Source organism: Entelurus aequoreus, linkage group LG18, assembly GCF_033978785.1.
Source record: "Entelurus aequoreus isolate RoL-2023_Sb linkage group LG18, RoL_Eaeq_v1.1, whole genome shotgun sequence".
Lineage (NCBI taxonomy): Eukaryota > Metazoa > Chordata > Actinopteri > Syngnathiformes > Syngnathidae > Entelurus > Entelurus aequoreus.
The window spans coordinates 45,860,913-45,881,675 of NC_084748.1; the positions used below are offsets into that span (position 1 = coordinate 45,860,913).

The 20,763-nt window shown below is 38.3% G+C and overlaps 1 protein-coding gene across 1 annotated transcript; it reads left to right on the top strand.

Moving 5' to 3' along the window:
- Positions 1-703: 703 nt before the first annotated feature.
- polr1e (RNA polymerase I subunit E) lies at positions 704-20,653 on the top strand. Its single transcript, XM_062027253.1, has 12 exons — positions 704-823; positions 3,430-3,533; positions 3,592-3,668; positions 3,743-3,828; positions 6,149-6,201; positions 9,082-9,226; positions 10,864-10,974; positions 14,824-14,920; positions 15,043-15,173; positions 15,244-15,325; positions 15,409-15,540; positions 19,405-20,653. The coding sequence occupies exons 1-12, from the start codon at positions 763-765 to the stop codon at positions 19,568-19,570; spliced, it is 1,245 nt and encodes a 414-aa protein (XP_061883237.1). The 5' UTR covers positions 704-762; the 3' UTR covers positions 19,571-20,653.
- The last annotated feature ends 110 nt before the right edge of the window (positions 20,654-20,763 follow it).

The following is a 20,763-nucleotide window of genomic DNA, read 5'->3' on the forward strand; positions in this document are numbered from 1 at the left end:
TGTGTGTGTGTGTGTGTGTGTGTGTGTTGGGGGGGGGGGGGGGTCTAGCTTTCCAACCCAATTTTATGTTAGGTTGGAAATGAAATGTGTGGGACAAAATATGTGATAAACAGGAAAAGGCCCTGCCACACTTACCTGACACCTGGAATGGTGTAATTTTTGGGATTACTGTTGAACTACTAGGCTATGATTTCACCCGGCTATGAACTATAGGTTATACTACAGGCTATATGTCCCTAAGAGATATAGAGATATAATGTATTCATACATTGTTTATGTAGGATATACGCATGTATATATAACCTATTCATATTGTTTCTTGAATTTAAAAATAGCTGACCGTTTTTTTCCCCCTTCTCTGGGATTATATACTCAGTTTTGATCTCGGACGTCTGGTCACTTATAGGATATAAGAATATTCTATTACTGTTAAGCAAACTATGAATAATAAAACATGTGTCCTTCATCATAGCTACACGTATGACAAAAATCCGCGTGAAATTCAGTGTTATTCAGTGAGGTAAGATGAATTAAATGCGCTGACAGTTCATTGCTCCTGCCAAATGAATTGCACTGAGTGGAGCGGATCACCACTCCAAGATGGCGGCCCCGCGTCTCGTCAGCCGCAGTAGGCAGTAGCGCTCGATGCTGCGTCTACTTATAAGATGTCTATGGGTCGGGCAAGCAGTAGTGCAAACCGGAAGTAATCCTATCGGAAGCGGAAGTACGTTAACGGAAGTGACACAACGCAAGACAACAAATATGGCGACCTGTTCGCTGGTGTGCTGCGAGGAGCAAAGTGACTCGGATAAAGCAGTTATAGGTGTGTATGTTGTGTGTTTAGATTACATGTCTTGCTTTTTGCGAAACACAAAGAAAATGGTGAATTAATTATTTTAATTTATTAGTAAAAGGGTGGCTGTCATAACTGCTCTAGTGTTAGAAGCCACATTTCTCCCTCTCTCTGATTCAAACATGCTTTAAAATTAATTTATTTACACGAATGCTCAAACAGGTAAATACAATTCAATTGATACAAGTGTCATTTTCCTGTGATAAATATGGAGGAAGTTATGAATTTTTAAAACCGGTCAAAATGCTCTAATTTATGGTCAACTTCTTTCATACAAAGTCAATAAGGCTCAACATTTAAAACGTAACTTTCTTAATATTTACCTAATTAAAAAAAAAAAAAAAAGGTTGGCATCATTGGAACGCTTGCTAAACAAAGAAACAGCAAAAAGGGGTTTCATTTTTTAAATTGATTACATTCATGGAAGTGATGTACACAGTACTCCCGCCACCCAGCAGGGGGCGACAGCGAGGCGTATGTGCCAAAATGAAGCCGACAAATTCACACCAAAAATGGCATTGTCAACCCTGGAAAAAAAATCTAAATAAATTGCTAATATTGAAAATATTGCGCATAAAGATATTTAGTTGGTTTTGTATTGAAATTGCTGACTTTGTCATGTCTTTTGTCTTCGTGGTGGTAACTCTCAGGCCATCAAAGCTTGTTTAATACCAGTAGAGGACGATAAGGCTACTTCTTTAGGGTTAATTGACTTCTGCTTAGCGCCACCTTGGAAGTATGCTAATGTGTCTTATATTAGCATGCTAATGTTAGCACGCACATGTTTTATGCTAGCTTTTTTAGCTATATTTGTATGTTTAAACCTAAAAACCGTGGACTTGGATGCCTGGCGCGATCTCGGAAGTATGCTAACGTCTCTTATATTAGCATGCTAACGTTTTATGGTAGACGTTCAGCTAATTTTGTGTGTTTATGCGCTATCGTAGAAAAACGTTAACTTGTCCTATGTCATCATGCTAACGTGAGCATGCGAACCTCAAGATGCTAACGTTTTATGTTAGCTTTTTAGCTAATTTTGTATGTTTTAACCCTAAAAATCATGGCTTTTGATACTTGCCGCCATCTTGGAAGTATGCTAACATCTCGCATATTAGCATGCTAAGGTTTTATGCTAGTTGTTCAGCAAATTTTGTATGTCTACCCCTAGAAATAATAATAATAATTTATAATATATATAATAATTATATATTATATATAATTTATAATAATAATAATTTCAATACTTGGCGCTATCATGGAAGTACACTAACTTGTCCTATGTCATCATGCTAACCTGAGGATGCTAACGTTTTATTGTAGCTTTTTAGCTAAATTTGTATGTTTAAACCTAAAAATCATGAATTTTTATGCTTAGCATACTTCCAAGATGATGCCAACATATTTTATATTAGCATGCTAATGTTTTATGATAGCTTTTTAGCAAATTTTGTATGTTTTAACGTAAAAATCATGGTTTTTGATAATTCGCGCCATCTTAGAAATATGCTAATGTCTCTTATTGTCAGGTTCAAACCCCGATGACATCTATTAAACAGACAAGAAGCAAGGAATTAAACAGAGACAGAATTCAATTTGGCTCATGAGGAGAAACGTCTGGGCTGTACTCTTGTACAGTCTTCCACCATGCTCTGCCGAAAGATTTGCACGCCTCCTCTTTTATTTGGACTTTCCCTGATTACATAGCAACAGCTGTTTCTAAGGGGAGAGGGGGTCGTAAAAAGCTGTTGCACTCGGTCACAAAACAGTTCAAAGAAAAGATGCCCGGAGCTTGCGTCAGGTCCTGCTTCCTCTCCGCTCTGTAGATCTCAGGTACCGACAAGATCTTCCTGTGGATCACAATAGATCAAAGAAACCGACACCTTCATGTCGCTTCCCATCGTACACAGTGGAGTTTTACGAGCCTTTTGCTTGGTAAGATCAAAGACAGCTTTTGTCTCCTCGCCGGGAACTCATGGGAACAGAAAGTTATGACACTTATATTAGCAGGCTAATGTTTTATGCGAGCTGTTCAGCTAATGTTGTGCATTTTGGTACTTTGTACTATCGTAGAAGTATGCCAACTTGTCCTATGTCATCACGATAACCCGAGGATGCTGGCCTTTTAGCTAGCTAGATTTGTATGTTAATACCTGAAAACCATGGATTTTGATGCTCGGTGCCATCTTGGAAGTATGCTAATGTCTTTTATGTAATATAGCATGTTAACATCTTATGATAGCTTTCGTAATGTTTATTTTCTGATTATATTTTCAGTCTTACAAACCCTAAATGAAGTGTAAAACTGGGGAAGGAAAACTATTCAAAAGAAGGAACATCATTCCCCCAAACTTCCGGAGCTTCCCGATTCTACATGCTGTTAACTATCTTGTCTAGCTGCACACGCTGGAAACGAGTAGCGAGGGCAGAATAATGAATTTATTGACAATGTCGTGCAATGAAGTAAACTCGGTCTCAAAGGAGGGCACTTTCTGACAAAACGTCCACATTTCGACGTCCCAAGTATGTCTATAAACGTTTGTTTACCAGGAATATTCAAATATGTTTCTCTCCTTCAGTTAGCTTTTCCAATGGCAACGTCCAAAAGGCAGAGAAACTGGACTTTTTCATGTACAGGAGCGCAGATGAGGTCAACCCCAGGAAAAAACCCAGACGGATGATGGTGAGAAACGTCTTCCTTTGCTGGTTGGCGATCATTTAAACGTGTGTCGTTACACCAGGTGGCTGAATCGGCCAGGATGTCCTATGTCGGGCAGAACTTTGGAGTGAGTTCCCTAAAATGCAACCATCTCTGCAAGTAGGTGACATTGCTGCGTGCGGGAAGTCTTTGTGCAGCTACAGCGTCTCATTGGCGTGTCGTGGTTTGTGCAGATATTATGTCGGAGTGTTGAACAAGCAGACCATGCAGATGGAAGTGCACAGTGCACAGATGTTCAACATGCAGCCTGTTGTGCCAGGTAGGAGGGAAACCAACCACTGTTAGTTATTTGCCTAATACTACCTTTTTAGTGTAAAAAGTCATTCGATGGATCCTGGGAAAATTAAGGCCTTAAATTAAGGCGTGAAAAAAGGTCAAATAAGGCATGAAAAGGTAACGTGTGTATTAGAGATGCGCGGTTTGCGGACACACCCGCGGTGTCCGCGGGTAATCCGCGGGTCGGGCGGATGAATGACGAAAAAAATAGATTTTAAATAGATTTGGGCGGATGGCGGTTGAACCAATTTGGAAATATATATACATAGTAAATGTATAAAGAGAATCCTATGTGTCCCAGCAACAATTGAGTGCCGCAAGTGAGCGCTCCTTCAGCGCATTTTAGAGGCCAGGCGCTCTCGCCTGCATGAATCCTGGCACTGTAGATGCCATTTTATTCCTGCATAGTGCTAAAAAAAAAGTAAGTAGACATACGTTTGGATATGTTAAACGAATTAGTCTACGTTACCTAGGCTATACCAAATAAGATGTCTAACCTATATTGAGTTCGGTCAGCTGAATAATTGTGATGGTTAAGTGTTGTTTGGGCGCACTACAATGCAAAGGAATTAAGGCAATTGCGTTGTTTATTGTGTTTTTTTTCTATTGGAGATTTACTATCAATCAATCAATCAATGTTTATTTATATAGCCCTAAATCACAAGTGTCTCAAAGGGCTGTACAAGCCACAACGACATCCTCGGTACAGAGCCCACATACGGGCAAGGAAAACTCACCCCAGTGGGACGTCAATGTGAATGACTATGTGAAACCTTGGAGAGGACCGCATATGTGGGTAACCTTAATGGAAATGACAATAATATTATAATAATGATAAATACCGCCCGGGTGGCGGGCGGTTGTGGTTTTGATAAATTGTTGGTTCGGGTGGATGGCGGGTGGATGACGACTTTCGTGATGCGGTTGCGGATGAAATAATTGCCTATCCGCGCATCATTAGTGTATATAGTGGGAATCGAGGGGAAACCCTTGCTTTAAAAAAAAATATTTTACCTTTGAAGGCTTAGTGGCCACATGCGTGGACAGCACCTTTTAGCTCGTATTTCCAAAATTGTGTACACTACTGCAGTGTTTTTCAACCATTTTTGAGCCAAGGCACACCACCAGCAGAAATCATTAAAAAAACTAAACTCGGTTGACAGTAAAAAGTCCTTGTCGCAATTGTTGGATATGACTTTAAAGCATAACCAAGCATGCATCAATATAGCTCTTGTCTCAAAGTAGGTGTACTGTCACCACGTGTCACATCACGCCGTGACTTCTTTTGAGTTTTTTGCTGTTTCCCTATGTGTATTGTTTTAGTTCTTGTCTTGCGCTCCTATTTTGGTGGCTTTTTCTCTTTTTTTGGTATTTTCCTGTAGCAGTTTCACGTCTTCCTTTGAGCAATATTTCCCGCATCTACTTTGTTTTAGCTATCAAGAATATTTCAGTTGTTTTTATCCTTCTTTGTGGGGACATTGTTGATTGTCATGCTATGTTCGGAGATGTACATTGTGGACGCCGTCTTTGCTCCACAGTAAGTCTTTGCTGTCGTCCAGCATTCTGTTTCTGTTTACTTTGTAGCCACTTCAGTTTTAGTTTCGTTCTGCATAGCCTTCCCTAAGCTTCAATGCCTTTTCTTAGGGGCCCTCACCTTTTGTTTATTTTTGGTTTAAGCATCAGACACCTTTTTACCTGCACGCTGCCTCTCGCTGTTTCCCACATCTACAAAGCAATTATCTACCTGCTGCCACCTTCTGATATGGAAGAGTATTACACGGTTACTCTGCCGAGCTCTAGACAGCACCGACACTCAACAACAACACATCATTTGCAGACTATAATTACTGGTTTGCAAAAAATATTTTTAACCCAAATAGGTGAAATTAGATAATCTCCCACAGCACACCAGACTGTATCTCACCGCACACTAGTGGTTGAAAAACACTGTGCTACTGAATTGGGATCTTATGGCCGCTTATGTGGACACTTATACTGCCATCTGGTGGTGTCAGCAGAGTATAACATATAATGGAATTTTGAAAAAAAAAGTGTAAAAATAAGAATTAGCATGTCACTAAACATGAAGTACACATTTGTGTACTTATGGACTAAGTACATCATATCAAAAGATGATTCTTAGCTTTTATTCTAATTAGGGTCCAATAAGCCCAAATAGCAAAGATAAATAAAAAAGCATGTAAACAAACAGCTTGGGCCTTAAGAGGATACATTAGATTAGTTAACTGCAGAAACCATGATTTAGCATCATTTTACTGAGTAAAAATGTATCTTTCCACCAGAAGAAACAGCGACGGCGAAGCCAAACGACACAGTTTCGACCCACAAAGAAAAGGTACCGCACTTTGTCCTGTTCTTCCAGCACTCTTACTAGAAAAAAGAAAGGCACATTTAAAGCCGACAAAACATGAACTGTACTTTTTTAAGTCGTGTGCATTCATTTTATTAAGATGCCATATAATCGAAACTCATGGTTATCATGTATCCATCAGTGGTGCGGGACATCATGGATTTTCCTTCCGATACCGAGTAAAATTTGGCGATACTGATCTGATATCGATGCTTGGTACAAATGTACCTAAAGTGTTTGGTCAAATATATAAAGTCTTGTATTCATATTCAAACAATATGAAATTCCAGGGAGAAACAAAAGATGGCGTTATTTTGCACTGAATGCAGAATATACAGTACAGGCCAAAAGTTTGGACACACCTTCTCCTCATTTAATGCGTTTTCTTTATTTTCATGACTATTTACATTGTAGATTGTCACTGAAGGCATCAAAACTATGACACCTGTGAAGTGAAAACCCTTTCAGATCACTACCTCTTGAAGCTCATGGAGAGAATGCCAAGAGTGTGCGAAAAAGGAATCCGAGCAAAGGGTGGCTATTTTGAAGAAACTAGAATATAAAACATGTTTTCTGTTATTTCACCTTTTTTTGTTAAGTACATAACTCCACATGTGTTCATTCATAGTTTTGATGCCTTCAGTGACAATCTACAATGTAAATAGTCATGAAAATCGAGAAAACACATTGATTGAGGAGGTGTGTCCAAACTTTTGGCCTATAATGTAATTTTGAATATTTTTTTATTTTGTAAAAAAAAATGCTGAAAACAGACATTAAATATCGACAGATTGCATATGTTTAAAGACAAAACTTAGTGTCAGCTTCGTGTTATAGGTAACAATAGTTATTACAGGGGTGTCGACAGTGCGGCCATTTGTAGCCCTAAGCTCGAATTTTATAACATTGTTGGGGAAAAAACTGTGGAAATGTAGAAAAAGCTGAAATGTTGTCACTTGTAACACAAAGCTGACATTAAGTTTTGATACTGTGTATATAATGTCAGTTTGTAGCATAATTTTTCGTTTACACAATAAAAAATATCTAATGTCCCCCGCATACGTTTTGTATTTATTTGTGTTAATTTATTGAATAAAATTTTCAGCTTTTTACTCGATACATCACGTCTTTTTGCACTTTTTTTTGTTAAATAAAAAAAAAAGTACAAATATTTATTCATTTGATAGGGAAATCATAATACAGGTCATGAGAAAACCGACACTTTTTTCCCTCCGCCCGGAAAAAAAATTAATAAAAATAAAATCCATCCATCCATCCATCCATCTTCTTCCGCTTATCCGAGGTCGGGTCGCGGGGGCAGCAGCCTAAGCAGGGAAGCCCAGACTTCCCTCTCCCCAGCCACTTAGTCCAATTTTTAAAAAAAATAAAATAAAATAAGAAAAAGAATACCCCCCCTATTTTTCCCCCAAATCGGTCCTGTCCAGCCAATCAGACAAAGCATATTGTTGATGTAGATGATCTATATCTGCTGTACACATTTACGTGTTGGATACTTCTCTTATTGCCTTATTTGTATTTGACTTTATTAAATATTTGGCTAGAATTTGTATTCAACAAAATTTGTTTTCTTTAAAGTAATACAGAAATTGATCAAGCTGTTTATCTATTTTATGGAGGAATGTAGTTAATTATAGAACTGGCACCCAATGTTTTTAAAAAGTTTTTGAGTGGAATTGTTTTAAATTGAGAATCGAATGGTTACCCCCAAGAATTGAATCGAATTGTGTGGTGGCCAAAGTTTCACAGCTTTAATTTTTTACCGTTGTCATGTTGTGACACCCCTGAACTAACGTATGAAAAATATCGATATTTTGATTTGAGAATCCATATCAGAGCATGAAGATCTGGGGCCGTACTTATCAAGCTTCTTAGAATTACTCCTAAGAAGTCTGCTAAGAGTTGACTTAAGAGTAAATAAATTCTTCGCTGAAAGCTGCACTTAAAAGTTAGTTATCAAGCGTCTTACTCACACTTTCAGCGAAGTGTAGGACTGAATCTTAAGTGTCACACTCAGAGCTGAATTACGACATTACTATGTGCCGTAAACGCAATTTTAGGTGACGTCATTTCTGTGTCCATAGAAATGACCAATCACGGAAGGGAATCCGTTGTCTAAGAATAAAGAAATATCTTGGAAATATTTAAGTGGACAATGGGAGTGTATATTTTGACAATAAACTACAAAATAATACAAAACAAACTAGTCCCCGCCGGCACTCACGCTACCGCTCCCTCTCTTCTATCGCCCACACACTCACTGACGTCACTCACCTCACGGCCACACACATACGCTACTGTCATAACATTTTCTTTCCAATTCATTAATTAGGCAACTAATTTGAAACTGGTGTGGGTGGCTCTATATATACTAGCCCACTGCAGCCACATGCAGAAATCAACAAGGAATCGAAAAGTATTAAATCTGTGACAAAAATAATATCCGCTCTGTCTAAACGATACCGTTTGATCAGCTGCTCGTCATCAAACAAGGACATCGTTCCGCTCCCTGAATGTTCGCGCACGTCTCTCTCGCCTCAGTGCCATCCCCTGCTGGCAACTCCTAACCACTTAAGACACCTCTGAAGGTCTCTTAAATATCGTGGAGAGTAGGAGTGATTATTAGACTTAAGAACGTTGATAAAAAGCTTTTATTCTTAAGTTTGAGAGTAGGACTAAATTTCACAAATTCTCAGGACTTAAGTGTAAAATGGCACTCTAAGAAGCTTGATAAGTACGGCTCCTGGTCTCGGCGGTGTGGATGTTCCAGTATTGATCCACACATGCCTACTATCCATAGCTGGTTTTGATTGGCCAACACTCTTTGGTTGTGATGCCTCTGTTCAGGTGGACTCTCTGATTGAGGCGTTTGGCACCAACAAACAAAAGAGAGCTCTGAGCTCTCGCAGGCTGAACCAGGTGGGCAGCGAGATTCTGAACCAAGCGGTCGCTAAGGCTGCCAACAGCGTCATCGATGAGAAGGGTCTGGAAGGTCAGCGACATTTATTCTTTATTTACCTTTACATTGCCTTTTTAATGGGGAACTACCCTTTTTTTTGGAACTTTGCCTATCGTTCACAATCATTATGACAGACCGACAAGAACACACGTCTTTTTTTTATTAGGATTTTAAAGATGATAAAAAAAACGCTAGGAGTCACCGTTGTAGTCTTCAAAGCCTCTAAAACAAGTTCAAAGCCTCCATCAATGTTTTATATACACACTGCAAGTATATATATATTATGTAGTAACAGACACCTTCTTAACAATATGTAATATGTACAATATACACACTGCAAGTATCTATATAATGTAGTAACAGACACCTTCATAACAATATGTAATATGTACAATATACACACTGCAAGTATGTATATAATGTAGTAACAGACACCTTCATAACAATATGTTATATGTACAATATACACACTGCAAGTATATATATAATGTAGTAACATACAACTTCATAACAATATGTAATACGTACAATATACACACTGCAAGTATATATATGATATAGTAACAGACACCTTCATAACAATATGTAATATTTTTTATACACACACTGAAAGCATATATACTGTATATAAAATAGTAACAGACACCTTCATAACAATATGTAGTATTTTTTATACACACACTGAAAGTATATATACTGTATATAAAATAGTAACAGACACCTTCATAACAATATGTAATATGTACAATATACACACTGCAAGTGTATATGTAATGTAGTAACAGACACCTTCATAACAATATGTAATATGTACAATATACACACTGCAAGTATATACTGTATATAATGTAGTAACAGACACCTTCATAACAATATGTAATATGTACAATATACACACTGCAAGTATATATATAATGTAGTAACAGACACCTTCATAACAATATGTAATATGTACAATATACACACTGCAAGTATATATATGATGTAGTAACAGACACCTTCATAACAATATGTAATATGTACAATATACACACTGCAAGTATATATATAATGTAGTAACAGACACCTTCAAAACATTATGTAATATGTACAGCTAGCTGTGTACAAACAAAACATGAAATAATACTTTACAGATACTGTCATATGATTGTTCATGTTTTTCACTCAGTACAGATTGGTGTTTTGTCGCATTGTGTTGTGCATTACAAACTCAAACGCGTTCCGTGCTGACGTAGCTAACTCTTGCCGTAGTTAGCTTTTACGGCTAATACCGTAGCACGCCGATGTGTTAGTACGCTAGAAAAATAGCTCCTCAGTGTTCCCTCCTACAATAACAATGTCGCTACAACTTGGTCATTATGCAAGTTATGAGCGTAAATAAAGTATTGTTTTTGAATGCATTTTAAAGTGATTTAGTGGTAGAATTGAACGCTCCCATTAGCTGCGTTGCTAGCTACCAAGAACGAGCCAATTTTTACATGTTAGAATGCAAAAAAACCCAAAACCCTTTTGTCTTCTTGTCTCTCATAATGATTGTTAACCATGGGCAAAATTCCGAAAAAAATGCAGTTCCCCTTTAAACTGTACATAATTGCAACACCAAACACGCCCCAGCTCTCATGATACTTCATGGGTTTTCTTCAACACTTTTTTTTTCTCCCTCGCCACAGCTTTGCAGCAGGAAGTGGCCCAGACCGAGTCCCTGGCAGATTTTGCGCTCTACCTTCCTCCCTGTAACGCGGACGCAGACACGCCTGAGAACGTCTACCCGTTGGATGAACGTATCCTTCATACTTTTATTTATTTATTAATTTAAACCCCTTATCCTGATCAGGGTCATGGGTGAGATGCAACCTCTAGGGGGCAACATTTTCAAAAAGCGAAGGACCGGGGGCCAGACTTCTCCCTTTGTTCACTATTAACATTTTTTTTGGACCATAGGGCGCACCGGATTATAAAGCGCACTGCCGATGGTCGTGTCTGTTCAGGTCTATTTTCATACAAAAGGTCATATTATGATTTTTTTCTACTGGTGGTCTACATCAGTGTTTTTCAACCTTTTTTGAGCCAAGGCACATTTTTTTCATTGAAAAAATCCTGAGGCACACCACCAGCAGAAATCATTAAAAAATGAAACTCAGTAGCCGATATTGACAATAAAAAGTCGCTCTCGCAATTGTTGGATATGACTTTAAACCATAAGCAAGCATGCATCACTATAGCTCTTGTCTCAAAGTAGGTGTACTGTCACCACCTGTCACATCACGCCCTGACTTATTTAGAGATTTTTTTGTGTTTTTCTGTGGGTAGTGTTTTAGTCCTTCTCTTGCGCTCCTATTTTGGTGTTTTTTCCCGTTTTTGGGGTATTTTCCTGTTGCAGGTTCATGTCTTCCTTGAGCGTTATTCTCCACACCTGCTTTGTTTTAGCAATCCAGACTATTTAAGTTGTGCGGACGCTTTCCTTCTTTGTGGGTACATAGTTGATTGTCATGTCATGTACGGATGTACTTTGTGGACGCCGTCTCTGCTCCACACACTGTAAGTCTTTGCTGTCGTCCAGCATTTTGTGTTTTGTTTACTTTGCAGCCAGTTCAGTTTTAGTTTTGTTTTGCATAGCCATGCCTAAGCTTCAATGCCTTTGCTTTTTGGTTTAAGCATGCGATACCTTATTACCTGCACGCTGCTTCCCGCTGTCGTCTGCATATTCTGATCACGACGCGACGTGTTCCCGACATCTACAAAGCAATTAGCTACCGGCTGCCACCTACTGATATGGAAGAGTATTACATGGTTACTCTGCCGAGCTCTAGACAGCACAGACACTCAACTACGGCACATTATTTACGGATTAGAATTACTTGTGTGCAAAAAATATTTTTAACCCAATTAGGTGAAATTACTTAATGTCCCACAGCACACCAGACTGTATTTCACGGCACACTAGTGTGCCGCGGCACAGTGGTTGAAAAACACTGGTCTACATAACATGTAATGGTGGTTCTTTGCTCAAAATGTTGCATAGGTTATGTTTTATACACCATCTTTAAGCCGCTTTTTGACCGTCTCTTTAGGATGCGCCGTTATTTATGTGCCTCCACTTCGACAGCACCTCCACCCCGTCATGTGTGTTGTACCGGTAGTTTTTAGTGCTTCCATAGCGAGTCTACTGACAAATATCAGTTAGAAGTGTACGCTACTTTATATCAGAAATGGCAACAGTGGAGGATAGAGAAAAAGACGGAGATTACTGACTACGGCAGGACTACAATTGCAAATTTTCGGGACTTATGCAGATCCCAAATACACATCAGCAGATACCAGAAGGTAAGAAAAGTTGCGTTTGCATACTATTTTGAAAACAAAACGGCAGATAAAGTCTCCTAATAGGTGCCATTTTGGGGTCCACCATAATAATAGCCGTATGTTGAAGCACAGTACGTCTGACTACGGTAGCCATAATGCTCCCAAAATTCGTCGCAACTTCGTAGCTTACCAAAATCATACTAAAACATTTTGACAGATGTTTGAGCGCTGTGTATAATGTTCTATATTCTCAAAGAAACATCAGAGTTTTGGTGTTGCTTGCTTACGAGTGCTTGCTCGTGTCATTTATTGAACAGGCGTCAGTCATCCTGCAGTCCACACATATCTTTCATGTGTGACCGACATCTACTGGTCACACTTATCATTACACCATGTACCAAACAAACATTCTTCGAGGTTGGTAAGCGCAGGCAGAATTATTCCCGACATTAGGCTCACTGTCCATTTTTGAGGAAATGAAAAGATTTTAAGTGCGTCTTATAGTCAGAAAAATACTGTAGTCTTATTTTTTATATTCTGTAGAACCAGTGTTCTCTATAGTAGACATTTGATTTGGTCAGATCTGCTGTTTTTAAGGACCTTCTGCAAAAAAGCCAGTCAAAGATCATCTCTATGATAGCACTCTCGTGTTTTTAAGAATCCGCTGCAAAAATGTTGTCCAAGTTATTTTTAACAGAATTTGGGGGCCACCAGTGGAATAGTCCAAATGATGAAAAATAGAGGACCTAAAATGGAACTTTGAGGAACACCACTAGTACAGTGGAACTTCGATTTATGAACCAATAAAGTTCATAAATCGAAAAGTTCGTATAGTAAAGCTAATTTTTCTATATTTGACAAAAGTCCATATTTTAGTGAAGCTTTGTACACACTGAACACAATATAAAGTGCTAAACAGCTAGGGTCCCCAACTTTTTTTTCCACCAGGGACCGGTTTAATGTATGCATTATTTTCACGGACCAGCTTTCCAAGTGTGGCGGATAAAAACAGCGAAAAAATGAGCAGGAAAAATCAACTCCCTATAACGCTGAAGTTGTGGGAGCCCTGGGCGTGTTTCTTTGCGAAGACATGGTCCCCGGCAGGTTGATGACATATACTATAGACCAGTGTTTCTTAACCATAGGGCCGGCCCAGTGTTAGAGTGTAATAACTCAGTGGCCTAGTGGTTAGAGTGTCCGCCCTGAGATCGGTAGGTTGTGAGGCCAAGTCATACCAAAGACTATAAAAATGGCAGCCATTACCTCCCTGCTTGGCACTCAGCTTCAAGGGTTGGAATTCGGGGTTAGATCACCACACCTAGTGTGTGGGTGTGACAATCATTGGTACTTTAACTTTAATACCGGTATGTGTTTTTCAGCTGTGGTCCGTATAGGCAGCAGTGGTCCTCAGATGTAATACACTTTTCCACCACTTGTGGCAGTAATGACATTCTCAAACAGAGGAAGTCATGCGCTCATGTTAAAGATACATTTCGTAAGCGCAAAAATTATGACTTAAGTGGTAAAGCTGTATTTTCATTTGCACTTCAATTTCATGAACAGTTTAGTTAAGAAACACATTTATTATTAATTTATTTTATTTTAGCACAACATAATACATATTGTATTGTTTATTTGATTAGTTCTTCTTCTTCTTCATTATAATATAATCTTTGTGATTAACACATGATTATATCATTTGACAAGGTAGTAAACTGTAAGTAGGTTAGATATAATTATTATGATCAAAATCAAGGGTAAGATTACTAATTCTGTCTTAATGTTGGAGTGGTCCCCGGGACCTCTGTAATGGAAAAGTTGGGGACCACTACTATACAGTACTGTCTATCACACATAACTTTCCATTTATTAACAACAAGCTGCATTGTCCTGTATGCGCTGCTCTGCCAACACGTGCCCTCACAAACAGTCAGAAATCACAAAACTCTTAAACTAATCAAAAAAGTAAAACCCACTTACAGTACATTTAGCTGATTATGATCAACATCGACAAAGTTCTCTCGTAAGCGCAGTAAGGAGCAGACAGAGGGAGAGAAGGGCTCCAAGGGGGACTGGGGGGAGGGGCCGTGTGTGTGTGCGCTAGAAAGAGGCGCCGCTGAACAAGAGGTCGTCGTCTCCTCCGCTGTGAAATAAGTCCGCTTTGGAATTTTTCCCCCCCAGAAAATTAAGTTCTCATCACAATTAAAAACTTGCTGTGGTATAAAACCGACTTCCTCGGTCTCTTCAATACGAGCAAGCACAAAATGAATAAAGTGTTGGCACACAGTGACCGTTGAGTTTGGGTTTGTCCTTATGAGCATCCACAGTCCTAAGTCCAGTGGACTTCCAGGCTCTGGAGCAGGCCGGTTCTAAGATGGCAGCGTTGAGCCCTGAAGAGCTGCAGACTATGAAAGACAGCGGAGGGTAGGCTGACTAAAGTCCTCTTTTATTTATTTTTTTACCAAGTGCTACAGTTTAAAAAGTGATATCAGTATATTTTTAGTGAAAGGCTCACTTCATGTTGCGTTTCTAACGTTGGCCTCCAGGCTTGGGTCTGTGGTGAAGCACCTGGAGACGATGCCCAGTGGCGGTGAAGCCCGTGACAAGATGGCCGGCTGTGCCTTTTACCTTTCCATGCTCCTCAAACTGTCACAGCAGAAGAACATCACCCGCAAGTGTCAGTGCCGTCACACCTGTCACCTGCGCCACCTTCTGACGCCTTCTGATTGCAATGTTTGTGTGTGCAGTCGGCGTGGAGGAAGGCTGCCCTCGCATCGTGCAGACCAAAATACTTCGGACTTTCACAGTGGAGACCTTCAACAATGGAAGGCATGATTATTTTTTTCATGTCACTTAACATCAGAAAAAGTTGAGTATGTTTTAAAAAGGAACATTTTCACGCCACCTTTCAGGGTCCAGAACATGGTTTCTACATCTATGCGCGCCAAGGTAACAGCATACTGCCTCGCTCTCCTGCTCCATATGGGTCACATGACGGCCGACCTCACATTACTGCATCGCGACCTGCCGATCAGCGAGGCCAGGTAGGAGATGTGATACAGTGCAGCACGCTCTAAAAATAATACCACACAAAAAAAAGTGGAATAAAAGAGCAAACAGGTGAAATGTAAGGAGAAGAAGTTGCTGTTGACTCTTAATAACACCAAGCTGCCATGCAGGCTGTTTTTACTGCCATTGCTCAAAAAATAATAATGAATCAAAATGAATGTTATGAATTATTGACATGATTAAGGCTCCGACTACTTCACATCAAATATTCCACTTAAAAATAATTTTGGGGGGAAAATATAGCATGTTTTGGGGTTTCCATAAAAAAAACGAAAGGGCATAAAACAAATTTATAAAAAAACCTAACAAATAAGAAAAACTTATGACCGACGAATAGATCTGGAGATTTAAGGGTTAAAAGTAAAAAAAACACAAAAAAAACTATATATATATATATATATATGTGTGTGTGTGTGTGTGTATGTATATGTATATTGATTGATTGATATATATATATATAAAAATTGATATTAAAATGTTCAGGGTTTCAAAAGTGTGGGGCGGTATAGCTCAGTTGGTAGAGCGGCCGTGCCAGCAACTTAAGGGTTGCAGGTTCGATCCCCACATCCGCCATCCTAGTTACTGCCGTTGTGTCCTTGGGCAAGACACTTTACCCACCTGCTCCCAGTGCCACCCACACTGGTTTAAATGTAACTTAGATATTGGGTTTCACTATGTAAAGCGCTTTGAGTCACTAGAGAAAAGCGCTATATAAAAAAAAAAAAAAAAAAAAAAAAAAAAAAAAAAGGGCCCCCTAATAAAACTGTTAAAAATTAGTATATATATTACATATATATATATATATATATATATATATATATATATATATATATATATATATATATATATATATATATATATATATATATATATATATATTAGGGCTGCAACAACTAATCGATTAAAATCGATTATGAAAATAGTTGGCGATTCGTTGAATCTATGCTATGCGCAGAGGCTTTTTAATTTTTTTTATAAACCTTTATTTATAAACTGCAACATTTACAAACACCTGAGAAAAATTAATCAAAATAAGTATGGTGTCAGTATGCTGTTTTTCCCCCCAATAAAATCTGCTGGAAAGGATAGAAATGTAGTTTGTCTCTTTTATCCGATTATTAATCGATTAACCGAAGTAATAATCGACAGATTAATCGATTATCAAATTAGTTGTATATATATATATATTAGGGCTGCAACAACTAATCGATTAAAATCGATTCTAAAAATAGCTGCCGATTAATTCAGTCATCGATTCGTTGGATCTACGCTATGCCCATGCACGGAGGCAATTTTATTATTTATTTTTTTCTATAAACCTTTGTTTATAAACTGCAACATTTACAAACAGCTGAGAAACAATAATAAAAATAAGTATGGTGCCAGTATGCTGTTTTTTTTCAATAAAATACTGGAAAGGATAGAAATGTAGTTTGTCTCTTTTATCCGATTATTAATTGATTAATCGAAGTAATAATCGACAGATTAATCGATTATCAAATATATATATATACATATACACACACACACATATATATATAAATACACATATATGCAACGGAAGTTCGTTCTTATCTGTACTGTAATGTTCAAATTTGAATGACAATAAAAAGGAAGTCTAAGTCTCTCTCTCTTTCTCTATATATATATTTATATATATATATAAAATGTGTGTGTATATGTATGTAATATATATACTCATTTGTAACAGTTTTATTAGGGGGCCCTTTTGAAACCCTGAACATTTTAGTATCATTTTTTTTTCAACTGTCATTACTCAAACAAATGATGAATCAAAAGCAATGTTATTATGAATTATTGACCTGTTTAGTGCTCCAATGACTATTATATTAAAACCGTATTCTGATCCACATTTTATCTTATAAGGACTATTAGTGGTTGTTTTGCTGTTAAAAAAGAACAATAATAACGAGCCAGTCTTTTAAACGGCTCTTTTAAAAAGAGCCATAAACCCCATCTCTACACGCTATAAGTGAGGCACAAACTAATCCAGGCCTAACTGCATGAGGGCAGAACATTAGGAACAGTTAACATATTCTCCATCCATCCATCCATTTTTTACCGCTTGTCCCTTTCGTGGTCGCAGGGCTCAGCATAACATACATTTATTTCCATAACTAAATAACACAACAAATTAAATGTTCTTCTCAGGTTTTTCCAAGTCTACAATTTCACACACTTTGCACTATTTTCTTCCACTTTATTAAGCACTTCTTACATATTCCCTATTTTGGCACGTTTTAAGACGTTATTAAGTGTTCAATGTGATGTTTTGTTTACATTAAGTGTTTTTCATGCTTGTGTTGACATTTCCTTTCCTTTCTGCCTTGATAGATGTGGGAGGAAGGTTACATTTTATATACACATTTTTTTTACATTTAATATACTTTTCTCCTGCTCCTTATTTTCGATATATGGGAAAAAAAATAGCATTAGTGACTTTGCATTGCCATTTCAACATCCCCAAATGTGTTAATGAAAGTTAGGTTTCCCACACATTCATTTATTTGTGGCGGCCAGCCACGAAATAATTACGTCCGCCACAAATTAAAAAAATTAAAATTAAAAACAATTTTTTTTTTTTGTCCTCTCCATCTTCTCAGGCAAATCATGTAGTTGATGTAGATGCCCATATAGGCTGTTCAGATTTACTTTACAAAAGAGAAGTGTAGGATACTTCTCTTGTTGCCTTATTTGTATTTGACTTTATTCAATCAATCAATCAATCAATCAATCAATGTTTATTTATATAGCCCTAAATCACAAGTGTCTCAAAGGGCTGTACAAGCCACAACGACATCCTCGGTACAGAGCCCACATACGGGCATTAAATGTATTTATATTAGAAACACAACATGTGTATATAACAAAGGGTGTAAAGTCTGCAGGCAGTAGGAAACACATGGTTAAGTGTAGGGAGTAAAACTGATGGCAGTCTAAAGTTCAAGATTTTTGGAGCTCTTTGTTCAGTGGATCAGATGTTTGATGAAGCTCTGTGTCTATCTACCACCACTACTGTTTTCTGTTTATTTGTTACTGACTGTGGCAGGACACCTCTGCCTCTGTTTCACTTTATGTTGCTGGTAAATAATATGGTTGTAGTAGTAGGCTAAAGTTAAATTATATAGTATGCACTAATTAAAGGGGCATAGCTTTGAGACATTTTAGCTTTTATATTTTATAAGATATATTTTTTGTAAGAACCACAATTAATAAATATATTTCAATGAATAACTTTTTGTTCAAATCTGTATATAAATATGTACATAAAGTGTTGTAATTATATTGTAAAATGGATGGACGTTCAAAACAAAACTGTTATTATTAATTAGTAAGTATACATTTTTTGAGCCTTTTTAGAGAAAATCAAATCATTGTAGTAAACTATGCAAATTACTCGAAGATGTCATGGTGACCACGCCCATAGCCACGCCCCCACCGCCACAGGTATCTTGGCAGTTTATGGGAAACACTGAACTAAGATGCACGTTACAATCAAACAGCAAGAATGTAATAAGTACACTTTATTCAACAAAAGATAAGACTGGCACGGGGACCTATTAAGCAAAAACAACTTTTCTAATCTATTAGTACCTGTTTTTGTGTATTTGGGATCTGTATAAGTCTTGAAAATTTGAAATCAAACCATGGAGATATTTATAAAACAATCTTACCTTCTTTCTCAAGAAGGTAACAAATACAATAATGTGTCTGTGTGTGTGCGGCAGTTCCATAAAACTGCAGAGCACTCCTTAAGAAAGCTTTTTTAAATACGGTCCTTCCGTCTGTAACCTCTGGGCTTCTCTGCACTGTGGCAGTGTGGTGGAAGTGGCCAGGTCCATGGGGCTGACCCTGGAGAAGATGCCCCGTGGGAGGAAGAGCGCGGCAAGCCTGCAGGACGAACACAAACACGCCTCCCTGGTCCTCCCCCTGGTCCGGCACAAGCAGTTGCTGTCAAACCGCAAACGCAAGAAGATGTCCTGAGGACCTGGTACAGATGAGTAAAAAGGACCGCGATGTGGTGAAGAAATAAAAGGATTAAAATGAAGTTGACTAGTCCAAGAGTGAAGAAACTCGAGTTCGGCTCTTTGGTTTTGCCTATGAAGCTGCAGCTACTATCAGGGGTTGAAAAGAGGCACAGATTTACTGAGATGTCCGATAAATGCTTTAAAATGTAATATCGGAAATTATCGGTATCGGTTTCAAAAAGTAAAATGTATGACTTTTTAAAACGCCGCAGTACGGAGTGGTACACGGACGTAGGGAGAAGTACAGAGCAGTTGCGTCTCCCAGTCATACTTGCCAACCCTCCCCATTTTCCCGGGAGACTCCCAAATTTCAATGCCCCTCCCGAAAATTTCCCAGGGAAACCATTCTCCCGATTTCCACCCAGACAACAATATTGGGGGCGTGCCTTAAAGGCACTGCCTTTGCGTGCCGGCCCAGTCACATAATATCTACGGCTTTTCACACACACAAGTGAATGCAAACGCATACTTGGTCAACAGCCATACAGGTCACACTGAGGGTGGCCGTATAAACAACTTTAACACTGTTACAAATATGCGCCACACTTGTGAACCCACACCAAACAAGAATGACAAACACATTTCGGGAGAACATCCGCACCGTAACACAACATAAACACAAGAGAACAAATACCCAGAACCCCTTGCAGCACTCTCTTCCGGGACGCTACAATTGAGTTGATTTATTTTGGAAAACCTTGTTACATTGTTTAATGCATCCAGCGGGGCATCACAACAAAAATTAGGCATCATAATGTGTTCATTCCACGACTGTATATATCGGTATCGCTTGATATCGGAATCGGTAATTAAGAGTTGGACAATATCGGAATATCGGCAAAAAAGCCATTATCGGACATCTCTAGTTGGAAGTGTGCGGGTGTAAAAACAAACAGCTGTGTGGTTCATTTCAAAAGAGGCCAAAGTAGAGGACCCTCATCAGGAGGTCTAAAGTCCAAAGATTCAGATTTCAGGAGTCAATGTGAGCATGGTTCCCAGAATAAATCTGAGCTACTAGAGCAGGGGTCCCCAAAATTTTTGACTCCGGGGCCGCATTGGGGTAAAACAATTTGGCTGGGGGCCAATATATATGTATATGTATGTATATATATATATATATATATATATACATATGTAAATGTGTGTGTG